Below are 13,670 nucleotides of genomic sequence, written 5' to 3'. Positions count from 1 at the left end.
GAATTTATTTTGGAAAACAATTTAATTTTTTAAAAATTGTTTTTAATGTTTATTTATTTTTGAGAGACAGAGTGAGAGCAGGGGAGAGGTAGAGAGAGAGGGAGACACAGAATCCGAAGCAGCTCCAGGCTCCAAGCTGTCAGCACAGAGCCCGATGCAGGGCTCGAACTCAATGAACCGTGAGATCATGACCTGAGCTGAAGTCAGACGCTTAACTGACGGAGCCACCCAGGCGCCCCTGGAAAATATATTTTAAAAAGGGAGGCATCTTCATTGTAGCTAATCACCTACTGTTGGTCCTTATTCCTCATTCAATATCCATTCATTCAACCGGCATTTACCAAGTGCCTCCAATATGCCAGACATAGTGCTAGGGTTATGTATACAATGGGAAACAAAAACCCAACAAGGTTCCTGCCATCATGCAGCCCATAGTCAAATGAGGAAATACCTCAATGGAACCCTAAATAAAGTAATGTGAATGTGCAATGCTGATTACTACTACTATTGAGAAGGACATAGAGCTAGAAGAGCATCTTTGATCTGATAGTCAGGAAGGTCTGGGAAGGATTGCAGGACATGATGATTGAGGAAATGACAGAGTTCAGTTTTTAAAAAAATTTTTTTTAACATTTATTTATTTTTGAGAGACAGAGAGAGACAGAGCATGAGTGGTGGAGGGGCAGAGAGAGAGAGGAGACACAGAATCTGAAGCAGGCTGCAGGCTCTCAGCAAGCTGTCAGCACAGAGCCTGATGCGGGGCTCGAACCCACAAACTGTGAGATCATGACCTGAGCCGAAGTCGGATTCTCAACCGACTGAACCACCCAGGCGCCCCTGACACAGTTCAGTTTTATGTCACTTTACTAGAAATAAACCATAGTGTGTCTTGACCATTCAAATCTTGAACAAAACCTTCCAGAGGTTTTGCTTTCCCAGATAAGGAAACAGTAGAAGACTCTATCTCTGTCTCCTTTCCCAATTACTTTTGTTCAGAGGATGCCTGGGTGAACAGGAGAATCGATTTCTATACCACCCTCTTCCGCCACCACATTTCAGATGTACATCAGCCTTTCAAACCAAGAAGCTTCCTGTGCATCTGCTGGTCATGTGCAGAGGTTCACAGGTGATGGTGGCAGTGGAGGAGACATTCTGCAGAATAGTAGGCAATTGTGTTTCTGGCACCTCTTCCCGCCCCCGAAATATTAACATTTTGCATTCTGCATAGGGAACCTACAGAAGGCTGCATGACATGACAGACTGTATGGTTGGGGACACTGCCGTGGGTCAGGGATATACCAGCATGTAGCTACTGTCACCAACATGTCTCCTTTGTAGGCGAGAACCAAGAGAATGAATATGAAGACAAAATGCTCCTTTGAGAAAATCAGGTTACGATTATTTGTGAAAGAGCAATGTTCTAGTAACTAGTATAAGCATGTTGCCTCGTGGCAAAATAGCTCCCAATTTTAACAATTTTCACACTTCAAATTCTCAGCTTTCCAACACTGCATTTGGAGATAGCAGAGTTTAACATATTGCAGAAGAAACAACAGCTCTTAAAGTGGAAATATATTTACTATTCTTCAGTAGAGAGCTCTTTGTCACCAACATGCCATCAACCAGCAAGCTGGATGGTATTCAAATTAGCCAGGAAGCTGGACTCTAATGAAGAATATTTCTTCTTCCAACAGCTGAGGTCCAAAAAAATATTGGTATGTTGGGAGCTTCAAAATATTGGCTCACTTTGTGATATTGAGGAAAACCTTCTTTTATTTCTCATGTGTGGCTTTACCACTGCTTTCATAGTGATGTCTTACAACACCTGGATATGCTTGCTAGTCACTGCAGCAAATATACACCACTCAATGTTCCCCAGCTTCACAGCATGCTACACTATATATTTGGAAGATCTGTGGTTGAGCCAATGTTTCAGAAAAGGATAGCTGGGGAGGGGGGAAGGCAGGCAGCTGGTAGTGAGGACTACAGGGATACACTGTTACATGCCCAACTTCTGATGGGCAGAAAGCAGGATGAGACGGCTATTAAGATACAAACACAGATAAATTTTCATGTAAAGGAAAGATACCTCAGAGGTTGAAGCCTACAGAGTAGAACCAACAGCTGAGAAGAACAATAGATTAAGGAATGACTCCTAAGGAACAGAACTTAATCAAGGCCACTTTCTTGTCCTAGACCTTGCTTATGGAGGAGGGAGTCCTAATAACAAGTATCTTGCTGGATTTCAGAATTCCTATTGGCCAGTGGCTGCTATGTGATTCCCATTCCTTCCTTATGATTATTATTATTTTTTTGAGTGGAAGTGTCTATTGTAGTTATCCTGTCAGTGTCTCGCCATTGTATGTTGGATGCTGAGAACTGTCTTTTTAGTTCACAGGTCTCTAGATCGAGAGGAGCCATTTACGGGGATCCATGGCCATACCCTGACCTGATAGAGATCACAAGATCAGCAACTAGTGACTGATACTGTGATGGGAATGATATTTGGGGGGTCTTGGGAGGAGAGTGAATACATTTGGCTGTTGGAAGAGATGTGAGTCACTGGGACTAGTAACACACTATGGTAGATTGTTACAATAACACCCCCAATGAATCACACTTCCTTGTGTACATGTTCCTCTATAAAGTGACTTTTCTGCACTTGCTATCAGAAAGAGGAGTCTGTTTTCCCACGTTCTGAATCTAGACTGGCCTCGTAACTTGCGCTGATCAATTGGATGTGGCAAATAAGATAGTCCTGCAGTTTTTACTTTCGTTCTCTTGGAACTCTGGAACCACCTAACTGTAAAAAACACTGGGATGAAGACGACATAGAGAGAAAGGTCTTGCTGAGCCCAAACACTAACCAACTCACCAATCAAATGCAGCTACATGATGGAGCCCAGAGAGAGCAGCAGAACTACCCAGATAATCCTACAAAACCATGAGGAAGTAAATCATTGTTACTTTAAGCTACTAAGTTTTGGGGAGACAGGCTGCATTGTGACAGATAACTGTACATATATTATCTTAGGCTATACTCAAGAATATAAACAAGGAGTTGGATGGTTTTTTTAAGAAAGTAATGTATGGGGCGCCTGGGTGGCTCAGTCGGTTAAGCTCCCGACTTCGGCTCAGGTCATGATCTCACAGCTTGTGAGTTCGAGCCCCATGTTGACAGCTCAGAGCCTGGAGGCTGCTTCGGATTCTGTGTCCCCCTCTCTCTACTTCTCCTCTGCTCATGCTCTGTCTCTCTCTGTCTCAAAAATAAACAAACATTAAAAAAAAAAAAAAAAAAGTAATGTATCCATGCATCCTTGACTCCTTTTTCCTTCTACTGGTTAAGAGATGACAAGATCTAGAACAGCTGCCTTGGATCTGGAGATGAGAGTCTTGTGCTCAGAATGGCAGAACCACCCTGTCAGCTTTGAACTGATCACCTTTGGACTGCTATATGAGAAAGAATGGACTTCTACCTTGTTTAAGCCTTGTAAAGCATTTGTATTTGTTCTTCTGTTACAGTAGCTGGGCCTGTAGCCTAACTAAAACAGAATGTAAGTCAAATTCTTAAATTTTGCTGAAGAAGGCCAACTCATCAACTTTGTTACCTATACATCAAATCTTCTCTCTTTAATATACTACAAAGAACACTGGCATATAAAGACAAAAAAATTATTAGTTGAATTAGATACACTGACTGACAAACTTTCTTGGGAAAGTTGGTTTAAAAATTATGCTTCAAAGTTTAAGAGATTAACCCAGAAACTTGTACATCCTTGACTAAAATTGTTTCCCTACCTAGGAAGATTGTCTACCAAAGTCTGTGGTGTAATTTTTTAAGATGCATACCTAAGTACTGACGGAGGCAGAAGAACATAACCAGCTTCTCTAGCTAGATGAGGAACAATAAGTTTGGTGATCAATTAGGTGAAAGTTGTCACAGACAGAATGGTCTCCAAGAACTTTATAAATAGACCACTCCTATCAACTGCTATGCTTTTACCACTGTTAACAGTCTGGAGCAGGTAAGCTATGTTGTGGTGACCAACAATCCCCAATCTCAGTGGCTTAACTCAACAAAAGTTATTTCTTGCTTCTGCTGTATGCCCAGTGTAGGCTGGCAAGGAAGTCTGCTTGTTGTAGACATTAAGGGACCCAGACTGATGTAAACTACATCTCAAAACATGCTTTCATAAAGCATAGAACATGACAAAATCCACATGGGCTCTTAAAAACCACACATTTGATTTCCATTCACATTTTATTACTGCATCAAACTTTTAAAGATGCGGGGAAAATATAATCCTACCATATTCTAGGAAGGAAGCAAGCAAGCTGGAAATATTGCTGAATGGCACTAATGAATATTCCAAGTGTATATGAAGTCACAACCAGAAAGCTATACAAGTAGATAGATGTATATCATCTCAGCTCTGCAGAAATGCCTTGACTTAGTCACGATTTAATGCTACATCCTGGGATTCAATTAAGAAGTGTCTGCTTGAAGAATGTTTATCTTTCATAAAATGATAGAGTTAAAAATACTGATATCTACTTTACCTGGCATAAGGATACATATACATGCTATGAATCTATTTTAGAATACTAAGCATGGAAAAAATGTTATCCTTTTCTTAAAAATCAGAATGAATTTTTTCTTTTTATCCAAACATGAGAACTAAATGACTATATATTTTTCCCCTTTGCCCTAGCTGCCAGAAAACTAAGAGTTAAATTTATTGCCCTATTAATGAAACTAATTCCTTCAAGTTCTTTTAATCCATTTATCTCATTTCTCTGTCAATTGATATTTAATCTTTATATTATTTTTATAGTTATTTAAAGGAATTTTTAAAAATCTTTTTTAATATGTATTTATTTTTGAGAGAGACAGAGAGACAGTGTGTGATCAGGGGAAGGGAAGAGAGAGAGACACACAGAATCCGAAGCAGGCTCCAGGCTCTGAGCTGTCAGCACAGAGCCTGACACAGTGCTCGAACTCATGGACCATGAGATCATGACCTGAGCTGAAGTAGGATGCTTACCTGACTGAGCCACCCAGGAGCCCCTAAAGGGATCTTTTATATTACAAGATATCTCAAATTGCCCACACAGGTAGGTATTAAATTACCAAAAATCTATATAAAGTCAAAGTCTGATATAATAATGCCTTATGACTCCCTTGGACTTTAAACATCTTTTGTTCACTGCTGTCCCAGTGCCCAGAATGGTGCTCAATAAATATTTGTTGGATAAATGAATGAATGAATGAATGAGTAAATCTGTTTCAAAAGCATTCATGGGTGCATGTGCACCTCAACACACACCTGGGCTTTGGGAACTTTGCCCCAGGGCTCTTTTCCTTATTTTGTGAACAGATATGGCTAGACTATATGAATTCTTGTAGGTTATTGAAATGATGATATTGAGATAAATATATGCTTCCAAGAAATAACGCCTAGGGCACATAATAAGAATGGTCACTGTACCTGGATGCAAGAGACCTGGGAATAACAATGGTGATTCTTGTCCATTCCTCAAAGTCCCCTGTGTGATACACGGTGGGCTCACTTAGTTCTCGGGAGTTTCCTTCACATCCTTTGCCCACAGATGCTGGGTAACAGCCTTCTTTCACCAGAAACCAGGACATTCCAGCATCATGAGAATACTGAAGAAGAACTGGAGCAGCACTGCTGAATTGATTGGCACATCCTATGTTTAGCTGTCCAAAGGAAAGACAGAATTATAAAAGGTCTTCATTTCAAGTTATCATTTAATACATTAGGTGCTACAGCAGCCAGGGCCCTTTCTACTGAGTCTGTCTTTTATTGACAATGATAAGACATCCAGGTCAATTCCAAACAAGACCCTTTTGTAGGTTCTAGAAATCTTTAGGTGAGCAATGGGCGTTTTTTAAGAAAAGCTGGACCAGTTGCCATTTTGTGGATTTCTTGGGATTATAGGCAGGAAAACAGAAGGATAGTATCTCTGAGGTTGGAGCCATAGACAAAATCATAGAAGCCAAGAAATGATTTTCTTCTCTGATCCCAGGCCTATATAAACAGAGGGAAGCAGAAGATAAAGAGCTATCCTCCTCAGGACATGAAGGTTACCTGAAGTGAGTGCCATCCTTCTGCTTTCAGTGGAACAAACATCTTTACTCCATTTTCTTGCCAAAGCTCAGTAAGAAATCATTGCTAACTTAGATGAAAAGAGCTAAGATTTTGCCACTGCATCAAATAAGCAAAAATAATGTAGAAATAAAACCGTTATTGTCCTGTGCACTCATATAGAGGAATGTCATCACAGGATTAATAGTATTTAAAAAAAAAGAAAAATAAATAAAGCAACTTAAATCCCAATGCCCTAGCATGGGTATTTTTTTTTTTTCCTGTTTTCTCTTCTAATCTTTATAAAGAGGCATACATTTTGGTTATTGTTGAAGTCATCACACTTCCTAAACTTTCCTTTTGTGGGGCGCCTCAGGTAAGCAACCAACTTCAGCTCAGGTCATGATCTCGTGGTTCATGGGGTCGAGCCCTGTGTGGGGCTCTGTGCTGATAGCTTGGAGTCTGGAACCTACTTCAGATTCTGTGTCTTCCTCTCTCTCTGCTCCTCCCCCACTCATGCTCTGTCTCTCTTTCAAAAATAAACATTAAATAAATAAATAAATAAAACTTTCCTTTTACTTTCTATTTAACATATTGTTTTATTATTATATGCAGCATTGCAAAGAATATATGTTTGTTCTTTAGTTGATCTGTTATCACCAGATAAATTCCTAGAAATAGTATTACTGAATCAAAATGCAGAAACACTTTAAATTTTTTTATTTGTATGTGTTCATTTTTAATCAGCTGGGTTCAAATGAATCAGTTTTACCACAACTCTGAATGTTATTTAGGTTTAAAACAGTTTCTTTAAATTAGTATATGTACAAATAATTTTATTACTGTTTTAGTTTATATTTTTTGGTAATTATAAATGTCAATCTCTTTTCTTGATATTTATTTGGTTATATGCCATCTTTTTTCATTTGTTTTAATTTTTAATTTTTTTATTAAAAAATTTTTAAACATTTATTTACTTTTGAGAGACAGAGAGAGATAGAGCATGAGCAGGGGAGGGGTGGAGAGAGAGGGAGACACAGAATCCGAAGCAGGCTCCAGGCTCTGAGCTGTCAGCACAGAGCCCAATGCAGGGCTTGAACCCACGAACCGAGAGATCATGATGTGAGCTGAAGTCAGACGCTTAAATGACTGAGCCACCCGGGTGCCCCTGCCATCTTTTTTTTTTAAGTTTATTTATTTATTTTGAGAGAGAGAGGGAGAGAAAGTGAGAGTGAGGAGGGGCAGAGAGAGATGGAGAGAGAATCCTGAGCAGGGCTCAAACTCATAAACCATGAGATCATGACCTAAGCCAAAGTCAAGAGTTAGACGCTTACCAACTGAGCCACCCAGGCGCCCCTATTTAATTACATACCATCTTACATGAATGATCTATTCATATCTTATTTAGGTTGTTGGTGGGAGCCACCATAGAGCTTTAATGTATAAGCCTAGAGATAAGAATAGTCAAATTGTATAAAAAAACTGAAGTAAGCACTCAAAGGAACATGATCATGACTGAAGAATAAAGGATGAAGAAAAGGTAGGGTCACAGGCATAATACTGGTCCAGACATCAAGAGGTCAACCAGTTCATACTTGTGACTATTGGTAGTTGGATCCAGTCTTTCAAAAGAAGATTCTATATTTTCCTTATTCCCATACTCACAGCTGGAAAGCATCTCTCAGAAGACTTTATAATTGGGCTAGTAGGAATTTTATTGTGATACATTTATCCAAGTTTATATAATTCAATGTCAATAATATAAGCAAAGACTTGACAATCTCAGATGCATGATTAAACTCTTTTAGCACAAATTCCTTTCGTTGCGCATTAGTAAGCATTAGCTTTTGGTTGGTAAGAGTTGATGGTAATTACAAAGGGCACACACAGTTAGCTTTTCATTATGGCCATCATTGTTTCTAAAGTAGGAAAGTTGACGGCACTTTCAGTGGCCTGACAAGTCTATGCCTTTTTAAATTGACCATTTAGTCTGCTTCTTAACTGTTAATGTTTTCTAGCATTCAATTCTTGGCTTTCTTATCTTTGTACTCTATACATGCTCCTTAATAAGTCGTTCACATCATAATTTCAAATTCCTGCTAAATACCTACAACTCCCAGACTGGGCCTCTCTCCAGCTGTCTGGAAAGGTCCATAACTGCTTCCCATGTATTTCCATGTGAGCAGTCCACAGGCATCCCCAATTCCGCAGGCCCAGGTCTGCCCTCATCATCCACACCCTAAAACAAATCTTCCTGTATCTCCAGTTTCAATGACTGGAGCCAGGAATGTGGGAGTCATTCTAAAATCCATTCTATCATCCAATAGGTCACCAAAACCTGTTGACTCTTCCCCTTTCACATCTCGCAGATCGTCTACTTATTTTTATAATCTCACACAGTGCTTTAATCTGGCCTCATTTCACACTTTGACGACTGCTCTAGCATCCTTTCTTTACTCAGAATATAGTCAACAATCTGAGTACTTCTCCCCGCATCCTCCACTCTTGCACAGTCCTCATCTTTTACCTGGATCATTGCAATAGCTGCCCAGCTGGTCTTTCTGTCTCCACCTTTGCCTCTGCCACTGTACTCCCAGCACAGTCACCAGATTCTTTAAAAGCCTGAGTCAGAGTATGTCTCTTCTGCTAGCCATTTTATTCAGAGCAGAAGTCCAAGTCTGACCTCCTTTTTTCTATGTGTCTCCCTGTTCTCGCTCTCTTTGCTCTAGTCACAATGGCATCCTTGTGATTTTCTGAACTCTTGCAAGCACACTCCTGATGCCAGGCCTTTGTACTTTTTGTACCTTGTGCCTGGAATGGTCTTTCCCAGAAAGCTTCATAACTCACCCTTTTAACTTTTGTAGGTCTCAGCTTAAAAGTCATTTTATTAGTGAGGGAACCTGACAATGCCTTATAAAATGATAACTACCCCACACCACTGGAGTCCACACTCTCTATTCCTATTTATGCTCACAGCATAAAACAGAGTCTGGTATATAGTAGAGGCTTTACAAATATTTGTTGAATAAATGAATAAATGCACTTGTTGATTACAGTTTCTCCTCTTGTTAAGTTGACACCTATACTGCTGCTGGAAGGATCTTTCTAAAACGGGTCTGATTCTTGCACTTAATGTATTAAAACCCTTCCATGACTCACTGCTCTTGGGTTAATGTCCAAGTGGCTTAATGTATCATATAAAGGTAACGAGGATCAACTTTCTCTCTCAACTTTGTGGCACACACTCCAAACTCCTAAGAGTTTCCAAATTTTCATTTCTAATTTGCACTTTCATTTATTTTTGTATATTTGCACATTCTGTTCCCTCTAACTGGAATTCTTCCCCTTCCATTGTTCATCTGGCTAAGTCTGTATTTCCAGAGACCTTTCATTTCAACTTATCCATCTATCCATCCATCTATCCATCCATCCATCCTTCCATCCATCCTTCCATCCGTCTATCCATCCATCCTTCCCTCCATCCATCCTTCCATCCATCCGTCCATCCATCCATCCATCCATCCATCCAACTGACAGATGTTTTTGGAGCATCTGCCACACGCCAGGCAATATGCCAGGTACTCTCATACCACCCAGAGCCTATTTCTACTACAACACTCTTGTGAGAATTACTGTTCTCTCTTCTGGCTCACTTCCTAATTTCTGAGTTCCTTGAGGGCCAGGGCCATATTTTTCATGTCTATATTCTTAACAACTAGTGTTTGACAAATGGCATGCATTACAAAAATGTACCCGCACTTTGTACAAATGACACCAAGTTCTTGTCACAGATTCCAAATATACATTAATCATCAATCCCCAAATGACCCATATTACATATCTATTATCAATTAATAGCAACAATCCAAAGTCTTCTGCTGGTGTCATTTGAGAATTGAGATTATCTTAGGCATTGTGCATTCTTGCTGGTTGTTTAAGTACTTGAAACATTTCATAATGTTTTCTTGATTTAGATTTTTAATTTAATTTTATTTGTAATTTTTTAAAATGTTTATTTTTGAGAGAGAGAGAGAGAGAGAGAGAGAGAGAGAGAGAGATACAGAGACAGAGCATGAGTGGGGGAGGAGCCGAGAGAGAGGGAGACACAGAACCCGAAGCAGGCTCGAGGCTCTGAGCTGTCAGCACAGAGCCTGATGCAGGGCTTGAACCTACCAACCACAAGATCATGACCTGAGCCATAGTTGGATGCTTAACTGACTGAGTCACCCAGGCACCCACTGATTTAGATTTTTTAAACACCAGAATGCCATCTTGCAGATTTTAACACCTACAGTATTGTGATTGTGATTAATGAAATTGAGAAGGTGTCAAGTGAGAAAGAGCATAGTATTCCAGCAAGGTATTATTTTGCTATTTTGCTATTGCCATTATTTTGTTACCATTTTTAGGCAGTACCAACACATTAATATAGAGTCGTATATTGCTGTTAATGGTTTTTCCACTGTAGTTTAGCATCAAACTCTAAACAGAAAAGAATAACATTTCACTAATCATTTTATTTATGACTAACTTTCTTGTTTACAGACCTGTGGAAATCATATTTGAAGAGCTGCCTATAAACATCTGATCTCTTTAATAATTCCATTTGTAAATTATTTACCATCTGCATCCTGCCGTTACGTAAGGACCATGTAGTTGTGCTAGCTCATTAAAACTGCATTACTTTCGACCCCAGAATTCACCAGTGGGATTTTATTATAAACAAAATGAAAGTTTGATTAGGCTTCTGAAAAAAGAGCTTGTCAGAGTAAATACTTGCTATACATGTTGACATGTTCTTGGTGGTTTTTTTTTTAATGTTTATTTATTTTGAGAGACAGAGAGCAAGAGAGAGCGAGCACTAGTCAGGGAGAAGCAGAGACAGTATACAGAGAGAATCCCAAGCAGGCTCCACGCTGTCAGTGCAGAGCCTGACACAGGGCTCAGTCTCACAAACTGGGAGATCAGGACCTGAGCTGAAACCAAGAGTTGGATGCCTAACTGACCGAGCCACCCAGGCACTCCTATATGTGTAGACATGTTATCACAGTGCTAAAAAACCAGCAAGGTTTTAAGAAAGCAGTGATCATTAAGGCATAAATTTACTGAATCAAAGGAAGGGAAGTTGTTTGAAAATCCTATAGTAAAAACACAAAATAAGTCATAAGTCCCCAAAGCATTAGCAAATTGAAAAAGAGAACTCTCTTACCCTTCAGAAGCATGGGATTCATTAAGTCATAATCATATAGAAAATCTAAAGGTCAGTTTTCTTTTTTTAAAAAAAATTTTTTTTTCAACGTTTATTTATTTTTGGGACAGAGAGAGACAGAGCATGAACGGGGGAGGGACAGAGACAGAGAGGGAGACACAGAATCGGAAACAGGCTCCAGGCTCTGAGCCATCAGCTCAGAGCCCGACGCGGGGCTCGAACTCACGGACCGCGAGATCGTGACCTGGCTGAAGTCGGATGCTTAACCGACTGCGCCACCCAGGCGCCCCTAAAGGTCAGTTTTCAACCTGACCAGTTTTTTTCATTGTGGGTAAAGCTAAATAAAGAGCTTTGCCATTCTAAGAATGCTGAACCTTTGTTCAAGTGAGTCCCTTCTTCAAGAGAGTTTGAAAAATTTGTGTTCTTTCGATGTCACTTATGAGTCTGGGAGACGGTTTGCTCTTTTACCTGCCCTGGGAAGAAGTCTGTGCATAAATACCTTAAACTGTAGAACATATCCAGGTTTCAGAGTCAAATCTCGAGTTACTGCAAAGCGATCCCCATCTGATTTTCCAAATACCATGGCTGATGGTGTGGCAGAGCAGAAAGTTTCATTTTTAACCATTCCTTCATTGGCCAACATCAACCACACACTCATTTGATTCATAGGGTAATCAAAAGCTGGCTTCTCATAAAAGTTCTATTAGAAACAATACAGACAACACAGAAAGGCAATTTGATAGCTTTGAAAACAAGAAAGGAATTTTCAGTTTATGACATGCAGGGCCATGTACGATTTGTATTGCTAGGAAAATACAGCAGAATCTCTAAATTATTATTTTTTTAATGCCATAAGCCCTTTTTCCTGATGATTTAACCACTGAAAATATTTTGCCACTGTATATCTAGTTTTATAAACACATTAATAATTGTGCTTGATGTCTTGGCCAGACTTCCTAGCCATTTTTTAAAAATATCTAAATAATCTGTGAAGTAGTAGCATAGAGAGAAAACAAAACGATTAAGTGTAAAAAAGTAACTACAAACACAGAAAACTTATGTTACTTATAAAGCTTATATTCCAGGGTCAAGCAATCAATCTCTGGGGGAAGTGAGGAATTCTGTAATCCCATCTATTTTTATAATCCTGTCTTCTTGCAGTTCAGGCATAGGAAAGATACCTGGGGTAAAGTCGGGTTCACAATGGGGATGACCTGCTTTTGTTTCTCTGACAGAATGATGATGTCATCGACTGCCCACTGATCGTAGCCTTCCCCTGAGAACACAGGCTGCCACCAGCGGAACCTTGTGCAAGAGGTCTTAGCGGCAGCTGGAAGTTCCAGGTAGACGAATCTGCATAAAAGGAAATCATTTATGGCTGGGAAAGGAAAGGCTGTTTTTCTTCTTAGCAGCTGTTTATTTATTTTTCTTAATTTTTTTTTTCCGACGTTTATTTATTTATTTTTTTGGGACAGAAAGAGACAGAGCATGAACGGGGGAGGGGCAGAGAGAGAGGGAGACACAGAATTGGAAACAGGCTCCAGGCTCTGAGCCATCAGCCCAGAGCCCGACGCGGGGCTCGAACTCACGGACCGCGAGATCGTGACCTGGCTGAAGTCGGAGGCCTAACCGACTGCGCCACCCAGGCGCCCCTTAGCAGCTGTTTAAATAACAAGAGTAGCAACAAGAGAAAGTTTAGTTTTGTTTGATCTCTTGAGATATATATATTATATATATATGATATATATATTAATTTTTTTCATATACATATATTTTTCATATATATATTATATTTTTTTCATATATATATATTAATTTTTTTTTGAGAGACAGGGAGAGACAGAACAGGGGAGGGGCAGACACAGAGGGAGACACAGAATCCAAAGCAGGCTCCAGGCTCCGAGCTGTCGTCACAGAGCCCCATGCAGGGCTCGAATACACAAACCGTGAGATCATGACCTGAGCTGAAGTCCGATGCTTAACCGACTGAGCCACGCAGGCACCCCTGATCTCTTGATATATATTTTTTAAGTTTAGATAGATCAGATCAAGAGGTTTAAAGTTGTAAGTCCGTTTAGTACTGGCCATGTTTATTCCATTTGGAATTGTAACTTTTTGAGGCAGATATTTCTACTAAGTCTGATTTACTGAACCTTTTGATTACCATGACAATGGCATAACATTTTTAAGAAATACCTCGAAAAAACTGTTCCTCTGTATATTATTACATTAAAATAGCATTACAATTTTTTCCAAACCATTTCATTTTACTATGCATTAAAAATGATGGGGCACGTGTGTGGCTCAGTTGATTAAGCATTGGACTTTGGCTCAGGTCACGATCTCACGGT

At 39.6% G+C, this 13,670-nt stretch overlaps 1 protein-coding gene across 3 annotated transcripts in view; it reads right to left on the bottom strand.

The window, feature by feature from the left end:
- RELN (reelin) overlaps window positions 1–13,670 on the bottom strand; it is a 533,601-nt gene that overhangs the window by 106,033 nt on the left and 413,898 nt on the right. For all 3 annotated transcript variants that reach the window (XM_043588658.1, XM_043588659.1, XM_043588660.1), the window contains exons 26-28: window positions 12,501–12,672; window positions 11,819–12,019; window positions 5,490–5,722 (exon numbers count right to left, since the gene is read on the bottom strand). In XM_043588658.1, the coding sequence (XP_043444593.1) occupies window positions 5,490–5,722; window positions 11,819–12,019; window positions 12,501–12,672 (606 nt within the window). The remainder of the gene's footprint in view (window positions 1–5,489; window positions 5,723–11,818; window positions 12,020–12,500; window positions 12,673–13,670) is intronic.

The sequence above is a fragment of the Prionailurus bengalensis genome, chromosome A2 (assembly GCF_016509475.1).
Source record: "Prionailurus bengalensis isolate Pbe53 chromosome A2, Fcat_Pben_1.1_paternal_pri, whole genome shotgun sequence".
NCBI classification, from domain to species: Eukaryota; Metazoa; Chordata; class Mammalia; order Carnivora; family Felidae; genus Prionailurus; species Prionailurus bengalensis.
This window is presented reverse-complemented; position numbering and strand designations above follow the sequence as displayed.